The 21,628-nt window shown below is 32.7% G+C and overlaps 1 protein-coding gene and 1 long non-coding RNA gene across 17 annotated transcripts in view; one reads left to right on the top strand and one right to left on the bottom strand.

The window, feature by feature from the left end:
- Positions 1-415: 415 nt before the first annotated feature.
- Positions 416-21,628, bottom strand: part of ADGRL3 (adhesion G protein-coupled receptor L3) — a 959,208-nt gene continuing 937,995 nt past the window's right edge. For 11 of the 16 annotated variants that reach the window (XM_061420278.1, XM_061420283.1, XM_061420284.1 and 8 more), the window contains one exon: positions 416-8,472. In XM_061420278.1, the coding sequence (XP_061276262.1) occupies positions 7,673-8,472 (800 nt within the window). In that variant the 3' untranslated portion in view covers positions 416-7,672. Of the gene's footprint in view, positions 8,473-10,383; positions 10,436-14,947; positions 15,077-21,628 lie in introns of all 16 variants that reach the window. The other 5 variants (XM_061420290.1, XM_061420291.1, XM_061420292.1 and 2 more) reach the window with 3 other exon arrangements.
- LOC133249596 (uncharacterized) lies at positions 8,481-10,676 on the top strand. The gene is made up of 2 exons (XR_009737030.1): positions 8,481-8,565; positions 10,432-10,676. It is a non-coding gene; the product is annotated as an uncharacterized LOC133249596 (long non-coding RNA).

Genomic DNA, 21,628 nt, shown 5'->3' with positions numbered 1-21,628 from the left:
AACTAACACCTTCACTTTCACAGAGCACCTAATTCTCCTTTGAGCCAAAGTTTCATTGGTGACTGATTCCCCTACTTGCCAGTTTGAAAGGAGGAAAAAGAAATTGATCAGGCAGCAGATACAGGACTGCATTTGATTATATCACATCACTGGCAAAATTTAAGAGCAAACACTAAGTTCTGAATTTAACTTTCTGTTTTCCTGGCAATAACAAATCAACTCATAGACACCTCAGATGGCAGCAGTTTTCTGAAAACATAAACAAAACAGTTTCTTGTTTTATTTTCAGCTTGTCAGAGGAGATTAAAGGGGTGGGGATAGTAAGAGTCCATGTTTCAATTATTATCTTGCAGTTGAAATACTGTTTCCAAACCAGAGTTTGGGTATTACCATATAATAACAGTGACTACATCACTTATTGTTTACTGATATTTTTTATTGAGGTTTGTAGCTTATGATTTTACATGTGATTGTACAGAAGATTTAAGGGGGAAAAAAAGTTGGAAACGTTGTACAAGGGAAAAATCCAATAGATTGAAATCTGTTAAGTGTGTATGATAATTTTAATGCCATGTGTAAATATATGAGAATGTAAGAGACCAAAGCCTGCAATAGCTATATTCTAGTATCTAAAAAAGTGATTTTTATCAATGAGAAATGGTTCATTATTTGTTAGTTTTTAAAATAAACTATCATTTTTAAAAAGATGTATTTTGAATTAGATTTAATGCTTGGCAAGTGGGAAAACAGTATGAAAAAACTTTAAATTATCCTTCCATTTTCCAATATATTCACAGAAACCATTAAGGGAAATCAAGTTGACCCTCTCTACAATTCTTGACTTTGTAGTTCATAGGCAAAGATCAGTGTTAGAATATACAAATAAGACCTGTTTATAAATGAACACATTCTGATTGTCCACAGCTGCTTCAAGACATATCATCTTATATTATTTAGGATGGTAAAGGAAATCTCTATTTTCAAATGAGGCATGAAAATCAATTTTAACTGTTTTTTCCTAATCTCTTGATTCATGATGTCATTCAAAACATAAGACATGGTGACAAATTGAAATTCAAGGCATTAAAAAATGCACTAGAGGACAAGGCAGTGGTCAGCATAAGAAGACATTCTGTTTAGTCACTGTATCCTGAGTTCCATCCCCAAAGACCTCTACCTACTACCAAAGAGTTGTTGCTATTTTGCCTTTTGAGGTCAACCAATATATTTCATTTTGAATCTGGCTCTATTTTACCTGCTCCACTTTCAGAAGAATCAGAGGAATTCTTAACATTTAAAAGCCAATTTAGGTATGAATTTTATACCTATTTCCCTGCCAATATATTGTGAAATTCTGCACTCTTGGGCCATTGAGACAAACTTAACTCCTTTAAAATTTAAAATTATCCAACATTGGGCTAACTGTAGACTTTAATAACCTCTCCCTCAGACCACAAAATGGAACATTTTCCTTTTAAAATTATTCATTCTGAATGACAATGTTTACCTAAATAAGAAACTTAGAAGGCATTACTTTCTTCTTCTTTCAAGCTCTTTCGTTTGGCATTTTAGAATGAAAGAAGCACTGGGAACTTTTAGCATACCTGGATTATGGAGTACTTTGATAACACGTCATGTGTACAACTGTCTGCAGAATTTTATGAATTGACTACAATAACTGAAGAGAGAGAAGGACTTGAGAGTACTATTTTCAGCATTGTTAATTATTTGTATTATTCAGTCTCAAAGTTTATTCATATATATATATAATGAATTAATGATTATTGCTTAGTTATGAATTGTTTTGCACAATGTACATAATTCCAATTTAATGTTAATTTAATGTTATTAGAAAGATTCATAATAAAGCTCTAAAAGGTACAAAGTTACTAGTAGCATTAACTATGTTGACATACAATAGAGTAAGCAGACTACAGCGTGACTGTGAATTGAGGCAAAAATACTTCTATTTAAGAGACATTTATAAAATATTCATGTTTCCTTGAGACAAGACTAAACAAGAAATATCTAAAGAGGGTTAAAAGTGTTTAGTGTTTTCTGTGGTAAAAATTATAATATGGTAAACTTAAATTTGATTTTTTTCAATACATCAATAACATTTGGTACAGTGTTTAAGATTTTTATCACTCTAAGTAATTTTATTATTTTTTCCTAGATAACTTTTCTCTGTATCTCTAATTTAGTTCTGGTTACCTCACCATGAATTCAACTTGGTTCTGCTCTTCTGTACATATTGTGGTTGAAAACACTTTATTACTTCAACAGAGGTTTTTTTCCTTATATAGTCTTCTATGACTTCTTCACATAAATCAAAGTTTTCCTTTCACACGCCTTCTTAAAAACCATAGTTTGTATTTACCTTTGAAATACTCTAAGGGGATATGAGTTTAGAAAGATTTGTGTGATGTACTATTAAGAGACAGAAATGTTGAAACCAACACATTTGAATAATAACTTAAAGATCGTAGATATTAAAGAATTGCTGGCTTTTAACTTCTTAAGAATAGGGAATGGCAATAACTTTATTTCAAATGAGAAGATGCAAAACCATAACAACTATCTGTTTCATTGCAAAAATCACAAAGTTTGCAATAATGTAAACAAGCTATTTCCTCTGCAAACAGGAAATAAAATAAATGGCATATGGAAGTATGTGTACAGATGAAAGTCGACTGATTTCTTTTTTAAAGCAAAGAGGAAGTAATCAAGTTAATTAGCAAATAGGAAAGTTCCTCTTCTGGCCTAAGCAGGAAAGAAGAAGCTATCAACACTTGAACTTATTTTAGTCTAGAAATGAAAATTTAGATATTTGTCAATATTCTTCAGATGATTATATAGGGACCTTTTTACTACTGATTACAAAATTGAATTTATGGTTGGGATCCATCGAATTTATTTTACAAGCTCAAAGATGATTCTCATGTAGAATTCATTTGCACAAAAATGCTTCCATAAGCTATTTTGCAATGTTGCTGCTTCACTTTTGTGCTTCCATGTTACTAATTTTTGTGTAGAAATCTAACATAAGACATATTTAAAGTATTACTTAGAAATGCATAATTATGTAGTGAGCTATAATTAGGAATTGTTAAACATGAGCTAATTAATTCTTAATACCTTGATACTATTATTATAGTACATTGGGGAGATCATACATATTGCTATTTTATATAAAATATATATTTGTTAAAGAAGAAAGGACATTCTTGTCAGCATTTTCAGAGTTACTCAAAATCAAATCAAATTAGGATTTGGGTTTTTATTTTTTTCTTTCTACATTTTTCTCTCTCTAAATATGAACTGATTACAGACTAGTTCTACAGTGGTTTTTGAAAAATGCCATAAGCAGTTGCACTTTGGTACAGTACTGATGGACAGCTTCTAAAAAAATGAATTATTCTTTCACTAATAGGTGATGATTTTGAAGTCAATCTTTAGACAACCTAGAAGAAATATTTTCCTCTCCCTTTTGGTCTCCACAATTAAACAAAAAGTTAGTCTTTGAAGTTTTTAATGTCATTTTTTAAAGCAGGCAAATTACAATGGATTTGAACAGGTTTGAGGGAAAAAGCTGCAGATATTGCCTGACTTTAAGTTTATGGGTTCTTAAATAATTCATTTATAATATATCCTTTTTTCCATTATTATGAAAACTTTTGTTATACCAACTAATATTAAAAAATTTAAATATGAAATCTTAAAAACCTTTCCTCATAATGTCAACATTTTTAGGCTAATGGTAATTTAAAAATACAAATCACAACTACATTTTAATTTCAGTCATTATAAATTGTATTACAGGAGGTGAAGGGGTGTCCTTTACCTGCATTTAATTACTACATTATATTGACTATTTTTAACTTCAAGATAATTTTTCATGCCAATTATTTTTTGCCATTATGATTATTTTAGCATAACAATTTATTATTTAACTATAGTATTTTTAATTTTAATAGAGTGAAAACAAAAGATGCTCAAAAACTTAATTGGAATTCCTGCCTATTTCTCCTCACAAAATTTACATTTCTCCATAAATATTATCAATTAGGAACATGGGCTATGCAACAATCCAACATTTTCTAAATCAACTAGACATGAGGTTTGTAAGCTAATGCCCTATTAAAGTATCATGTGAAACAGACCTCAAAAAGGAAACAAAATTGTAAAATGTTATAAAAATGTTATTTTACTTGGAAATAATAACTTGTTTCACTGCATAACTTTTACTTCCAGTTCTCCAAATAATGTACAATGTAGTATAGTATGTTTGGTGAAAATTTACTTTTTGATGGAAAATCAGATAAATACACCAAAATATGCAAATAAAAGGGTGATGAATGTCACAGAGTACTGAAAATATAGGGTCAGCCAAATATGATTAAGAAAATTTTAAAGTTATTATCAATTGCCACACATGAAAATGCACATGAAAGAAGATTCAAATTCAGGAATTCAACCCTTGCTAGTGTAACGAGGACTAGAGGAATATATGATAGACATACACAAATTTCTATTGAAATGTATACATAATTAACTCTTTAATCCACTATTTTGTCTTCACTATAGTCACATTCAATTTGGGGGAATAATCTCTTCTTGTGAAAGTCTTTGGGATCCTAAGTCTCTCTGAAAGCACACCAATTATGATGTATGTAAGTTCAAAAATCTGACCCTTTCATCTTGACATAAGCGCTTGGTGGTTACCAACAGGACTGAAGGGCTTTCCACATCAGTCTATGTATTCAAGTGATCTTCTTCAACTTGGACTATGTAGAGCTGGGAGATTATCAGCTTCAAATTTCCATATAATGAAACACAAAAAATAATGGTCAGGGAGGTAGCAATAGCAGAAAATCAGAATTGGCATCATCAGCAAGCTGAATTGAGGTAGTTTCCCCATTATTCTGTGAAACTAGCTTCTTATTGATGGAGTTGTTTTCATATAGATTACTTTTGGTTTGGCAAAACTAGCGTAAGTACTCATAAATCCACAGACTACATTTGTGTTTCTGAAATCACCTTAAGCATGTCTAAAAGGGATTCGTTCATTATCAAATGTATTCTATATACCAGATAGACTAACCACCTTTTAGGAGCTAATATTGCCATATGTGGTAATTGAAAACCTAATTACTCATAAAGCTTGTGGTTCTCCTGTAACTTAGAGACAAGTGTAGACTTAAAAAATATTTATGTCAAGTGACTAAAAGGAATGATGCATAAGATATTTTGAGGTGATATTAATTTAAGGTTATGATGTACTCTGGCCCAGTACAGAATTTTTTCTTTCGTTTTATATTAAAACTGAATACATAGATTACTGGCTACTCTCTAAACTACTCTTTCTAATCTTAATTCAAGAAATTAATTTATAGGTGGCTGATGTTTAAATTTTTTGAAAAAAATAAAGAAAAAAAATCACCAAGAAATCATATAATACAATTAGAAATTATAATTTGGCAAATTCATTCTAACTTTGCCCTAGGAGGGTCCCCATGCTTGCACACTGCTGGTAAAGATTCTTCAGTAATTGGAGATCTAGAAAGTTTCTTTGAAAGGACTTTTTCCCTCTCATTTTATCTATACATAGAAAAACAACCAAAAAATAGCATAAAAATGTCTTATGTTTATAAAATGGGTATTCTCTTTGCCATTATTCTTGCACTTTTAGCTAATGGAATGAATTTAAATATTTAACATCAAAATGAAGAATACAATGGAGGAAAAAATATGATCCTTCTTTTCCAAATACTTTAAATCTCTGATTGAAGCTGACTTTTATAATAAGCCGTGTGACTGAAGCTGGCTTATAAATAAGCACATAGTAATCTACATATTAACCTGCTTGAAAGTAAGTTATGCATCTTATTTCAGCCAACATAAAAATGCCCATCTCATTATTCTCTTATATTTTGTCTGCAAAAACTAATTTTGTGCTTAGTTTATTCACCTAGGCAGATTGATTTCTTTAGCACGGCTCATTTGGGCCACAGAGGATTAGCAGAATTTATATACTGAAAACAGAAGAAAGGTGAGAAAAATGAAAAGAATAATTAATCATATAGTACATACATCAATACAATATCTTCTAAATCTCAATCAGTTGTTTATTGGTTGGCAAACAAGTTTCACTTTTACAACAAATATTAGTAATGAGGTCATCCAACTTTGAGACCATACAAAATGGATCATAAATTTAAAAAAAAATTGTATGTGCTGCTAATTTACCTCTTATAATCCTACATTACTTAAAATCCTGTCAAATAAATAATTTTCCTGTTAATAAACAGAAGAGTTTTCTTTTTTAAATCACTTCAAAATAACTTGACCTTTTGATTCTTTCTACAATTGAGTGTATTTCCTTTAAAAATTGGTAGTGCAGGTGCCGACTTAGGGATCAGACTGAGTATTCAGCACTTTCACACCTATGGGATACCGTTTTTCACATGCAGAAGCCCCACTAGTTCTACTGACATCTCTTGACTTCTAGAATCATAGCTACTGTCTTAGTGATGAACTGCTTGCCAAATATGCTTTGCATTACAACAGATGTGCACTGTAAACATAAAAGTTCTTCCTGCTCTAACTTGCAAAAATGCTCTTGGAAATATTCTGACTGAATAAAGATATATAGTGAGGGAAGGAAGTCTAATTTTATTTATTTTATTTTTTTGTAAAAAATAATTTGTTTGCATTACTAGAAAATGATTCTTATAAAGTGATAGCTTCATTTATTTATTTATTTTTTGCCAGGTGAAATTTTAAAGAAAAAGGGAACGAAAGAAAGAAAAGAAAAGAAAGAAATGAAGAAAGAAAGAAAAGAAAGAAGAAAGGAAGGAAACTTTGCTCTTACTGGTAGACAAACTTGCAAGACCAGCACAAAAGAAAAAGAAAATTTCTTTTTTTTTCCACTACATTAACAGGACTCAAATTCTGGAGGAACAGAAAGCAGACTACATGTGCAATGCTAGTATCTGTACATTACATAGAAATTGTTCAGTTTTTTTTCTGCCATTAGTTTATCATCAGTTAATACAGCAAATCATAAAATATGCATTTAGCATATAATTCTAGAATTCCCCTCCATTTCATTATTGATTTTGTTGTTTGATTTTGCACACCACAGCTATTCCCACTGTGGTGAATTCAGGTTGTGAATGACTAAAAACCACTATGTGACACAGTTTGCTTTGCTTTTATGTTTGTGCAACACTCCAGTCTAGATGCAGCATTGTTACTAACTCCGAACAACTGCTCTGGCCTTTGAAAAAATCAGGTCCTTGTAATTATAGTAACAGAGCATCAGAGATGTTAGAACAAACACAACATAATTCAACAAGGCCACAATGAGTGCCATTTTCTTCAAATCTCATTCATTAACATAATGAAGTCTCCATCTTGGGTGCGGGGGGTGAAGGGCAAGAAAGGAGAGGGCACAGGGGAATTTCAGCAGTTATCTTTCTCCCCTGGGCTGACCTAAAAATCCCAGTTTAAAAAAAAAGAAAAAAAAAAAGGAGTCTGAGAGTTTGTGTTTGTCGTTCAAGAACAGCATAAAGATTTAAAAGAACACACATTATTACCACTGCGTATATCAACTCAGCACAGTCTATCAGGTGTTAGCAGTCTTGTTGGCTTAAATTTCTGTCATCTTCTATAGGCTAGTGACCAAATGAGCTGGTCCTTTTGAACTTCCCTCTGGAGGGGTCCCATCTTTGTTTGGAGGAACTATAAACCCATCACTGCTACCGCGACCTAGCTGGTAGTAGGTGTGTAGCTGATGGACGTGGTTTCTGGAGCCTAGGTTTGGCATGCTTTTGTAGTAAACATCTTCAGCATCGCCACATTTGGCCGGTGGGGGTTCGGTCTGGGTGCTGGTGGTAACACTCTCTGCAGTGGGCACACCAGCCAGCGCTGGCATGCTGGTGTAGAGAGAGTCCCTGTGGGGTGACTGGAGATCTTCTGTGTGCTCGTTGGTTAGCAAAGGGAAAAAGCTCTCACTGTGGTCTTGGGGGATCCGCCTTCTGGTATAATGGTGTAGCTGATGGTTCTCTGTGGAGTAGACTCTTGGGGGCAGCAAAGGAGCATCTGATTCCTCATGAATCAATTCCAGGCCCAGACTTTCCTCATGGTTAAAGGAGGTGGCATCATCCAGGACAATGGCATCATCTTCACTCCCACTGCCCAGGTTGTTCACCAGCTTGTTCATCAGATTCCTGTTCTGTTCGCTGGAGCGCTCATGGTTATTCAGGTAAGACGGGATATAGTTGGAAGTGAGTTCCTTCAGAATCTTTTTCTCTAGGGCGGTCTCGTTATGGTTATAGCCACGGTCTATGATTTGCACACAGTTGCTCAGGTATTCACCACTGGCAATGCTGTAACTATTGCCATGGTTACCATTCAGTGGTAGAGTATCCATGACACTTGTATCCCTGGCATTGTTCAGAAGCCCCTCTGAAAAAGATCACAAAACATTATGACATTCATGTCCAATTGGCCAGAGAACACATACACAGAGACACAAAAGCAGAAACACCCGACTATGAAGTATGTATAAATTGGTAGCAATTTGAATTACGTATAAAATGTTTGGAAATAAAAAAGTACTATTAAATCTATATATACATATCTATATAAATATATATACATATACTTGGACAATTGATAGAAATCTTTTAAATAGAAAATAAGTATTTACAGTAAATCTCTAAAAGAATTTTAAAACTCTATAAATTTGCACAAAACCCTATAACGTTCCATACAAACATTGCCTGACACTATTTGAAATGTATTTGGTTATAAGTTAGGAAAAAAACACAAAATTTTCTGTAGCCATTCACAGCTTTCAATTTATACACACCAAAGTCAATCAATAATTCATTACCTTTTAATTTTATGTGTTGTCTTAACATTGAAATAGGTATAGAATTAACATAATTCATGGTGTGGTACTTTGAATGTACTAATCAAAGTAGAAGATTCAAGCACTGTCTAATAATTTGGTATGTAATTTTGTAAAACTGAGAAATCCCTATACAAAAACCACAAAAGGATTATGTTAAATTTGTCAGAATGATACAGTTATTAAATAATGCCTAGGTAAATAAATGGCACACCAAAATAATTTGCAAATGGGAACTTTCAAAACAGAAATATTTTGATTTACTTTCCTTTTTTTTTCTGTTATAAGCACTTTGATTACTATTATATATCCATTAGTAATTGTTAGGGTCATTAGATAATTCTACAAAAGAATGTATAAAACATGGGATCTAATTCCTAAAAACATAGTGTCAGTATTTAAGGTTCCATTTCATAATGAGTGATGACTTTGTGTGCATATTAAACTTTGGGTTTAAAAGAGATTAAACATCTTATTCTGGGAAGATACAGCTGCAGTGATATAAATCTGACCATATGCTTCTTCAAGATTTTTGCATTTTCTTGAATGAACAAGAAACCAAGAATCAATAATAGTTACATAAATTACTTCAAATGCAACCACAAAATAAAATAAAACACAAACATTTAACCAATACTGCTAAATAAGGGTACTTCTTTATAGAACAATTTTTTTTTAAGAATTCCATTAAACTTCTCAATACATCATTAACTTGTGAAAATATAGCATTCATTCTATATCTGTGATGCAGTTATGTTTACCAAAAGTGAGCTAGTTCATTACTGGTTTAAATAAAGTGTTCCAAATATATCAATTTTTATATGGACTTCTGATGCATACTCTGTATTCAAGTAACACAGTTTTCAAAAATAACAATGCACTGAATACATTAAAAAAGCAGCCATCACAGACATAGGGTGAAGCGATTTATTTTCATGTTATAAGATATCTTGTAGACAAATCCACGATGTTAAGAAAAAATAAAAGTAAATGTTTTTTAAAGGGCCATATGTGATGGGTGATTGCTGCTGCAGAGGCTGCTATGGTATGCTTGATGGTTATGGTTGAGCAACTGATGCATTGAAACGTGTTTATTATTTCTGTTGTCAATGCATTAGGTACAGGTTGAAAACAGCCATACTAAAAGAAGGTGGATACATTCTATGTGACATGTATTTGTGTGATGGAATGTAGTAATGAAAATTAAAAGTTTATGAATTACTTAGCAAAAATAAATGCTTAATTTAAAAACAATTTAACTCACACAAACATTACATGAGACTTAACAACTATGTTACGTGACACGATAAAAGAATCAGACAACAAAAGCGTCTAATCTCTGTTAACATATATTTATATAAGTTGATTTATAGGTTCTTTAGTTTTTAAATTGTGAGATGAACTGTTTTTAATAACTACATCATCTATATGTGATGCAATAAAAGTGAACTAAAAAAAATTACATTTGATATGCAATGTTTAGCTTTACTCCCATACTTGTCTCTCTGTAGGGCTCTAAACGACAGCATGGAGAAAAGGAAAGAAAAAACAACAAGTAAGCTTACAGCGACAGTAGAAGAAACATGAGTAAAAAGCAAATTGATGATATGCAGAAAAAAGAGTCAAAGGAAATAATTCCACTGCCCCAAAATTCATGAGTCTGTGTTACATGGCTTATCATAATTAAAAATACTGAAATGTTAGAAAATAAGAAACCCCCATAACACATGCTAATAAAATGAGTAATAAGCGTTTAGTCAGTTTGTAAATTCCAAACAAATACACATTTATTTTAAAGTTAAAATTATCACACCAACCAAAGAGAGTAAAATCCTGAGGGCAAGCCATGACATTTTCCACAATTTTAATTCAATATTACATATATATTTGTGTGTACGTGTTAGGACATACTTGCTTCTAAGGAATGTCACTTTAAGTTTTTTTCAGTTAGATTGTTAGTAAATTCTTTAGTTTGTATAGAGAGAAAAGAAAAACACTTTTCTTAGTTTTTATGTTTGTTTTCTTATGTATCTTCTCATGTACAAAGGTTATTTTTTTCCCACTGTACCTATACAAATGCTTTTTATCATTTATAAATAATACTGATCAATACTGTCATTTCTGGAGCTCATATTCAAAAGTTGTATAACTATGGAGAAAGAAAAATGTTAAATCCAACCATTATTCTGTATCATGAAAATGTGAAGGGAAAAAATATCACCAATCAATATCAAGTTTTCCTCTGGATCGTTGCATAGTCATATGCAATCAAACATTTTAAAAGTTAATACTTTAAAAACAACTATAAAAACATTATTTAAAAAAATTCTCATATTTTAATCCAGTCAAAAAACTGCTCTTGCTGATTTTCTTTATAAGAGGATTAAATCATCACAAAATAAAAACCAGCAAAGTCGCTGGGCTAGATAATTTCAATAGATGCAGACTTGTTACAATTTAACCACTGCTTTAGAGGTACTGTTTTTGTACTTTAAAAGTTGATTTGCTTCTCAGCAAAAGACCAACAATATGTCAAAATGCAGAGAAAATTTCTTTTAAAGAAGAAGAATTTGAAATAAAAAGCCAAATTAGCATAGCAACAGATGTAAATTGCTTGTAGGCTCATTATGGCCCCTTCTGTAAATGATAACGTTTTAGAAGTGGAAAGCACAGGAGAGGTAACTGAAGTTCAGCTCCTGCTTTGCAAGATGAGGAAGCTGCAGCCAAGAGAGACTAAGCCTTATCTAACACCCCTCTGCTAACAGTGGCAGAACTGGGATCAGAAGGGGAATCTTGATTGACTTCATGCACTACTCTCCTCTACCTTCTTCTCTTCACATCTTGCATTAGACTTTGAAAGCTGTAACAGAATATTTAATTATATACTTTATACTATAACCTTGTATTCTTGACAACTATAATGTATTCTTCATGTATCCCATCCTAAAGATATGTCTTTCTTTAAAGTTTTAGAATTGAATTAAGTCACCTTAAAATGTAAATTAACTTGTAAAAGCATGACTTCTCTATATATTTCATTTTGTTGACAGGTTAATCTATAATAAGATTTATCTAACAAAAACTGAACTATCCAATACTGATAGGAAGATAATGGTCCAGAAATACTATGCACGAAGTTTTAAATATTTCCACAAAGAGAATCTGAATCCAATCTAACAAAGGTATATTATTCATTTTTGTTCCTAAGTCTATATGCATCAGGAACACAATAACATATCTTTACATATTTTAAATAAAAATATAAAAAACAAAAATGGATACTTTAAATCCAAATGCTTCTTTGCTTGGATGGCATTGGTATAACAGAATTAAAGGACCAACAGAACAGAACCACGTCGTAATTCAACATAAACCACTCCAGTACATACCGAGCCACCTATATTTCATGTAAGATTTCACCTTGCCAGTAAGAATATAAGTGCATTCATCTGAAAGCATAAGATTAGTAGCAATATGATAGTCACCAAGTTTTATTTTTGGTCAGTGGTAAAACATCATTTTCAGCACTACCAGATTTTCTTAACATCTTAAAAAATACTAAAACATAAAGTAGTTGAACAATTCCATTTCTGATTCTGAAAACCAATAATAAAATTATTTACTTCTATTTTTAAGAAAAGTCAGCCAAATGTAGTTTACTGGCATAAACAACAAATCCATTCAGAAGTAACCTTTGTGTATTTATTGATAATCTTAATAGTAATATTCAGTAATAGGCTTGACAGGAATAAAACTTTGGATTCATATGGTATTATTTTAAATTTTGTCATGAAAAATTCACTTTGAAAGTGTTTATATAATAGTGTTCCATCCTTAGAAAAATCTCCTAATTTAGAATGCCAGTAATAAAGTAAGACAAGAAGGCAAATACTGAATTAGGGAAAACACAGATTAATGATTGTTACTTTTTCATTATGTATGACATTAGAAATTATATCTGAATAGTCAAAAGAGCTAAATAAAATGTGATCTAAATTTATTACTTATTTTAAACCAATTTCCAACAATTCTTCGTGTAAGGTGAATAATGTAGAACAGATATAATTTGCAAATATGGTGTAAATCTTCATTTAGTATCATTCAAAACTTAATATGTCAGCACACTTTAAAATGCTTCTAATGACACGGTTATCTGTCATTTAGACTAATGAAAATAAAGAAAAGCCCCAGACAAGCCTTCGTAAAGTCTGCAGAATTGTTCTGCCAAACCACATTTGGTGCATTGTGTAATATACACACCACTGAATGCTAAAACGAAATAAGGATATTGGCAAACGGTAAATGATATAAAGGGGGATAACCATGAAGAAACTTTCTTCCATTGATAGCACTAAGGCTGCTTTACTAGAATAAAAAGGTGACTAAAAGAAGCCAGATTAACTACTTTCAAGTATTTAAGGATGCCACAGACAGCAGAAAAATGCTTTGCTCATCTTTGTTCGAGAAGGCAAAGCTAAGCATCATGGCCAGAGGCAAATTTCGGCTTGGTGGAAAGAAAAATATTTATAACAAATGGAACATTTCAACAATTGAATATTTAAGATCCTGAGCTAGGAAGGGCATCATTAGAGGAAATACTTAAGCACACGCTGACAGAATGTCCATAGTACAGCAAAGAGGATTCAGTGTGTTCTCTCCCTTCTTTTAATTCTAGGTCTACGATTCTCAGGTGTAAATCTTAAGAAACTGGATAAAATTAACAGTTTGCTTAATTATTTTTCCTACTGACAAACCACTTGACTATATTCCTGAAGTCACTTCTGAATTATTGGCTTTGAAATTTTTGAAACCATTTATAATCGTCTTTTGTATCTAACAAGTCTCTGTCACCTAGGAAACTCAGATGATTTTAGAGAGATATCCAAAGACCATGTTGCAACAAAAATGCTTTTTTTTGGAATAAACACTCACACCAAGTTTTCACATTCATGCCAGTAATTTTTCACCTCTGACTGAGAAGGAAACACACACACACACACACACACACATATTCCCAAAAAAGGATAATAGACATTTTACTCAAGATTGCCTAGGAAAGTTAAAATATATCTAATCTATCATGTCCAGCTTGAAGGACCTATTGAAGTCTCTTTGTTATAGTGAGTTATTTTCAAATATAATTTTAAATAGTTGGATCACTGACCAAATTTTTTCTTTTATAAAACTTTTACTTGAGTAATTTTTTTATGTGGTCACTTTACTTATGATACGAATATTTTTAATTTCTTGTGCCCCAATATATTTTTATCTTAAAAAAGATAGTGTCACATACAAATGCTTAGATTGTAAGTGGTTTTAAAGAGACATGCTTATCTGAGATATAATTTAAAGTTGGAGGATATACAGAGGAGCCATATCCAAAACCCTTGCTGTTAACATGCAGCCACAGTAGAAAAAGCATTTCACGACCTTCCTGAGTCAGTGCATATAGGCAATATTAAGATCGGGTAGAACTTGATCTGTTACTGTTCAGTTCACTGTTCTTTCCTCCACAGCTTATTTCAGTGTTTTCCATGAAGTTGATCTAAGTGCTTTCTTTAGTACTGATATTTGTGCCTAGAGTGTGTTTCATGGTAGAAGAGAGTAAGATTACTTTCTTGATCTTATAGCATTAAGATCACTGAATCAAGTCTTCTTTATCTTACTTACCTTAGGCAAATAGCTCATTTCTCAAAATGAATACATAGGTATTTAGTATGGAAATCAATCAACAACAAGAAAAGTACTGACAAACCACAAAACATTTTATAACATTACAGAGAACAAACACATATTGGTGAATCAAGCATTTGTTTATCAGAAGGAAAAAATCCATTTCTTACTAAAGAAAACCTAAGGAAAATGGAAAATAAAAGCACCTAGAAGGGTGAAAGGTGAAAAGAGTCTGTGTGTCTGCTTCCAAAAGAAAGAAAAGGCAGGAAGAAGGAAAGAAAAATAGAATGTGGCCATAAAAGCTACATAAAATGGGACTTTCACTTGAAAAAATTAAGATAAACTCCAGCACACCTTGTGCGTTGTACATGCTGACAGAAGGGTTGTTACAGACCGCCGGTTCCCCAAGCAATGTATTATAGGGATTGTTAGTACCATGCGGACGAAGCAGAGCATTGCTTATAAGATGATTAGCCATGGCTCCTGGAGCAGCCCCATAGAAAGACAGAGAAAAAAAAAAAAAAAAAAGGTCAATCAGGCAAATGTGTTTGAAAAAAAGAAAGGAAACATTTAGAATGATAACAGTTGATATAGTCCTGATCACAGGCAGGCAGCTAGTCAGACTCAAAAATATATGCCACTTAAAGCACACATGTTTCCAACAATGCACATATCTGAGTCAATGGGAAAGAAAGAAGATGATTTTTAATGTTAAGCCACATTTAGGGTGTTCTCTTTCCCAGAGTGTAAGCAAGAATATATTCCCATGCTTGCTAAAAATGAAAGATTTTTTAAAAAAGCAAAATATAGTCTTCCATATAAACAAAACACAAAACACAAAAGCTTAAAGAAAGTTTAAAACACAGAAAGAAAAGCTAAAATAAAATATTCATTCAATCACAGAAACCACTGGGTTGTTTCCAATGAAAATAATAAAAGGCAACATTTATGATAAAACACTCATTTGGAGAGCAGTTGTGGACACAACAGAAGATTTTGACATTACTTACAATTCTATGAAGAAGACTTATTCAAATTGAAATAAAATAAAATGCAATCATACTTGTTAGTTCACCATAGTAAGCATTAGGTGAACTTTCAAATCTGATAAAATGATCATAAGGATATTATTCTAAAATACTTTAAATATTAAGTTCTTGGTATCAACCAATACATATAATTACATTTTCCATTTTCCAACTGGTGGGTTTTGGCATAGCAAAGTAAGAAAGTTAAACTCTTTCATTTCTTTATGAATAGAAGTACTTAGTCTCTACCAAACTGTCAGCATGCATTACAACTTCCCATCTTTCATAGCAATTTAACCAAAAAGGCAAAAACTTTAGAAAACAGTTTTATTAAATAGAATTAGGCCATATACGAAAATCATAGATATATATGTATTTATGTTAGATGATAAATGAAAAATCACTGAAGAAAGAAAAATACAAACTGTATAAGGGTAGGTTGAAAACACTGTATATTAATTTAAATATATAAATTTTAGAAAATGAAAATATAACATATAGAACAGGAGAAAATATTTGCAAGCCAATTTACAAATGTTTGCAGTCCAACAAGGACTAGTATCTGGGATATCTGGGACTTTGGAGAACTCCAAAAAGTCAACAGTAAAAAACAATCAACAACAAACAAAACCGAAAACAATTCAATTAGAAAATGGACCAAAGGTATAAACAGATGTGTCATGGAAAAGTGTATACAGGCGGCAGACAAGTTCATAATGAGAAAAGGAGAAAGAATGCTTTAGGAAAATAACAGGTTAAAACCATAATGAGATATCACTATACACTTAAAAATGGTGATGACATCAAATGTTGGCATGGATAAAGAGAAATGAGATCACTCATACTTTGCTGATGGAAGTATACAGTAGTACAGCTATTCTGAAAAGTAGTTTGGACTTTCTTATAAAACTAAATGTACAATATTGTAAAGTAGCCTCCAATTAAAATAAATAAATTAATTAAAAAAACATAAATGTACAATTACCATACCACCCAGCTACTGTACTCTTGGACTTTTATCCCAGAGAATTGGAAATTCATGCTGGCACAAAAACCTACAGATTCATGGCAGCTTTATTCTTAATAGTCCATAATGGGGAAGTGTCCAGATGTCCTTCATCTGGTGAGTGGTTAAACAATCTGTGGCACATCCATACCATGGAATACTACTCGGAAATAAAGCTGAACAACTATCAATACACATAATGACCTGGATGAGTTGCTAGAGAATTATACTGGGTAAAAGAGACAATTCAAAAGATTTACACTGAATGATTCCATAAATATGTATGTAATAATCTAGAAATGACAAAATTATAGAAATGCAGAACAGATTAGTGGCTTCCAGGGTTGAAAAATGCAAGTGGGAAGGAGGTGGGCATGGTCATAAAGGGGCAACATGAGGCATCCTTGATGGAATGACTCTGTATCTTGACTATGGTGGTGGATAAACAAACCTACTCATGAGGTCGCAAAGAGCTGGACACAACTGAACGACTTTCACTCACTCACTCATTCACTCATTCTTATGATAGAATTACAGGGAACTAAATACACACACACACACACAAATACAATTAAATACAAGTAAAACTGAAGTAATCTGAGCAAAATTGGTGGGAAATTTCAATGTCAATATGCTGGCTATGACACTGTAGCATACTTTTACAAGATATTATTGAGGGAAACTGGGAAAAAGGTACATGCTCTCTGTAGTATTTCATTGCAACTGCAGGTGAATCTACAACTGTCTCAAAAAGTAACCTATACTGAATGCATAAAATAGGAACATTCAGTTGCTCACAGAAATGTTAAAAAAGTGAAAAGGGAAAACTTTCCATGGCAGTTTTAATTTTTTTAATCATACTGTTATACAGTAAATTACCAGTCAAATAAATATTTTAACCTCAAAATTGGGAAAGTGAACTCTTGATTTAAAGGACAATAAACCTTGTCTTGGGTTTCCCTGGTGACTCAGACAATAAACAATCCGCCTGCAATGTGGGAGACCTACGTTCGATCTCTGAGTTGGGAAGATACCCTGAGAAGGGCTACTCACTCCAATATTCTGGCCAGGAGAATTTCATGGCCAGGCAAAGCTTGTCTGATCTGTAGAGCTGAAAGGTTTCAGTTATATTAGGAAATAAGCCATATGTTTACATCCTACACCTTCTGCAAAGAACTGGCACACAAGTTTTCACTTACTATATGCTTGATGAATATTTGTTAAACTTGTATTTCATATACATTTACATGTCTTTACACAGTGAGATGACAGATCTTCAGCTTATTATAAAATGAGTACATCAGGATATTATTTTTCATTGATGAATTGAATACATGGTATATTAGTAAGGAAAGCTAAAATGAGTTGGCTATGGTGGTCTTTCAGATAAGAAACTGAATACTGTTAATCTTAAACACGGACATTGCTGATGTTGCACAAATTTAAGATAAACTGACTGAGACAGGATTTGATTTGCCCAACATTTTTTAAAAACAAACTACCTGTAAATTGTATTTATGTAATATTTATTATTGCAGCCTTTTCTCAAATAAAAAAGGTTAGTCTTCTAATACAAGTAATTGTTTTCTAAAGTTACTATAAATGAAAATTTAAATAAAAAATGAAAGGTATAAGAACTTAAAATGAACTAGGGTAAAACTTAAAAATATGAAATTATTCAAACTCTATATTTTCTCATAGATCAAATAAGGGTAAGATCTTTATCGCTGGGACTTACATGTGCATTTCTATATATTTCCCCTCATTCCTACACATTATTTAAAGTAATAGGAAAACAAACAGTAGGCTGGGAAGATGGCTTGTCACTTTTTTTCCTTACTTCACATAGCTTATAAAAGAAAATATCCCTTTTTTTTTCCTATGCCTATGTAAAAGATAATCTGCTTAAAAGTTACCATCATAAGAAAACTAATTATGTATGGTAATGAATATGAACTAGATTCATTATGGTGACCATTTCATAATATATACAAGAAGTTAATTATGCCATACACTGAAAACTAATATGTCAATTTACCTGAACTTTAATAAATAATAAAAATATAATTTAAAAAAGACGACCTAGAGAACAAGTAAACAATTGAGTTGGGAAGAATCAAGCATAAGCAGGAAGCAGGTGACTCAAATTTTGGTTTCTGTTCAGAATTTGGTTTTCAAAAAAGCTAATAATAAGAGAACAAAAAGTGGAGTTCCATATCAAAATTTGTACAGATAATCCATCTGGTTCTAGCTTTCCTAGCATAAAGTTCCTGTTCTGTTTTTCTTAGGGGTTTCCTAATCTTTAAATGTATTTTAAATTTAAAGCACTTTTATCAGTGAAATCTACTAATGTGGGAAGACTGAATTTTAAAGCTTTGTTATTTATCATCAATTCCTGCTAAGTTAGAAAAGGCCAGCAATAATAGCAGCAATGGATTGGCATACAGCTGTATTTGATACAGTGTTGCTGAAATGGTACACTATCCATCTCTACCACAAGAGTTTGGTAGGCTGTTTCAAGTCTGAGGGCAAGGAAGAATCAGCTACTAAACTACAGTCCTAATGAGTGACATTATTGGAGATCCACCTGCTGTTGAATCTAAAACCAGATAAAAACTTTAAAAAAAATTAAACTTAAAACTAAAATCAGCTTTCTCTTTATCGTTGGTGTTAAGGACCCTTCTTCCTGACAGAAAAAGAATCACTATTTACATTGTTGGCTTTTTTTACTATCATTCATTTTTATACCTCATGCACCATTTAAAACTAATATAATTAGTGTCACTAAAACTGACTTTAGTCCTGAAACCGAAGAGTTATAAGAAGTATGGGCTCAGTTATAGGAACTACAGAGCAGGATGTGCAGTTTGGTGATCAATGTTTTGCAAAGGCTATAAGGTTTTGGATAAGCTCTATGAGTTTGCTAGTTTGAAATTTTGAGGGAGATATCTGAATAACTCAACAATTATGCTTCATTCGATTCACCTTGTGTAAGAAGTTAATACCTTTTCATGGACACTCATAGCTGTTGTAATCTCAAAAGGCCATGTTTCCTGTTGGCGTGCCAAACAAGTGCAATTTTCCTAGAATGTGATGCCTATCTTTGGGCTTCCCTGGTGGCTCTGTGGTAAAGAATCTGCCTGCGATGAGAAAAGACCCAAGTTCAATCCCTGGGTTGTGAAGATCCCCTGGAGAAGCAAATGGAAACCCACTTCAGTATTCTTGCCTGGAGAATCCCATGGACAGAGGAATCTGGAGGGCTACAGTCCATGGGGTCACAGAGAATCAGGCATGACTGAGGGACTAACAATTTCACATTTAGGCATTTAAGTTATGAAAGATAGCACTGGCTGTACTAAAAAACTCTGCTTGTTGCTAATGCCCAATCTTTTATCTAAACACCTGCACAGAATCTATCTTCCTTCATCTTTTATGTGCACAGTTATGCCTATGTCTTTTCTCTGTAGCTGCACCGCATTTCATTTGTCTTTTGCCCAAGTCTGTTCTGTTTGCTTCTGGCTGCTTCTCCAATTTAATTGGGTCACTTTGAATTCTGATACTGTTTTCCAAGGTTCTGTCCAACCTGTCTTTTCCCTTTCCCTCCAAATAGCTACTGATTTGTAAACTCCCCTTCTAATAACTGTGAAATTGCTGAAGACTTCCAAGAAGATCAAAGTTTACAGACCATCTGTCACTAATTTGCCACTAAAATGTTAAGCCTACTGGTTAGTCAGTTTGAAGATAGAAATAAATTGATAGTGGGAGGTGGAGAGGAAGATAGTTATAACACTATGTATGGGAAAATCCTGTTCATGTGCTAATTTCACTGTAATGTAAACCCCAGAAAACAGAGAATACATAGGGTTTTTTTCACTGCTCTGTATCTCATGTCTAGGATAGTTGTTAAGAGATAAATAAATATTTCCTTAATTAAAGAAAAAACTTATGTGAAATCCATGACATTGTGAAAAGATGAAAACTAAAACAAAATCATTTTTTTTCAACTCTAAGTAGTTTTATACTTTGATTAAAATTTTTAAGAGTGTGATTTGTATAATTCCTACTGTGATTTCAGTTCAGTCACTCAGCCGTGTCCCACTCTTTGCAACCCCATGAACTGCAGCACGCCAGGCCTCCCTGTCCATCACCAACTCCTGGAGTTTACCCAAACTCATGTCCATTGAATCGGTTATGTCATCCAACCATCTCATCCTCTGTCATCCCCTTCTCTTCCTGCCTTCAATCTTTCCCACCATCAGTGTCTTTTCAAATGAGTCAGCTCTTCACATCAGGTGGCCAAAACATTGGAGTTTCAGCTTCAACATCAGTCCTTCCAATGAACACCCAGGACTGATCTCCTTTAGAATGGACTGGTTGGATCTCCTTGCAGTCCAAGGGACTCTCAAGAGTCTTCTCCAACACCACAGTTTAAAAGTATCAATTCTTTAGCGCTCAGCTTTTTTTATAGTCCAACTCTTACATCCATACATGACTACTGGAAAAACCATAGCCTTGACTAGCCGGACCTTTGTTGACAAAGTAATGTCTCTGCCTTCTAATATGCTGTCTAGGTTGGTCATAACTTTCCTTCCAAGGAGTAAGCATCTTTTAATTTCATGGCTGCAATCACCATCTGCAGCGATTCTGCAGCCCAAAAAATTAAGTCAGCCACTGTTTCCACTGTTTCTCCACCTATTTCGCCATCTACTGTGATTATTTTCCTTCCAATACTACACTGATGACCATAATACTGAAACTATTAAAGCAAAGATAAATATTCATATAATTATTTGGAAATGGTAAATGCTACCTGAATATTGACTGCAGATAATAATTAGAGGGGGGTGGGGAAACAGCACTGCCTGCCATGAAATACTGAAATTATTAAAGCAAAGACAATATTCATATAATTATTTGTAAATAGTAAATGCTACCTGAATATTAACTGCAGATAATAATTAGAGGGGAAAAAAACAGAACAGACTGCTATGACTCAAAAAA

This window comes from Bos javanicus, chromosome 6 (genome assembly GCF_032452875.1).
Source record: "Bos javanicus breed banteng chromosome 6, ARS-OSU_banteng_1.0, whole genome shotgun sequence".
NCBI classification, from domain to species: domain Eukaryota; kingdom Metazoa; phylum Chordata; class Mammalia; order Artiodactyla; family Bovidae; genus Bos; species Bos javanicus.
Note: the sequence above shows the minus strand (reverse complement) of the source record. Positions and strands in the feature narration are given on the sequence as shown.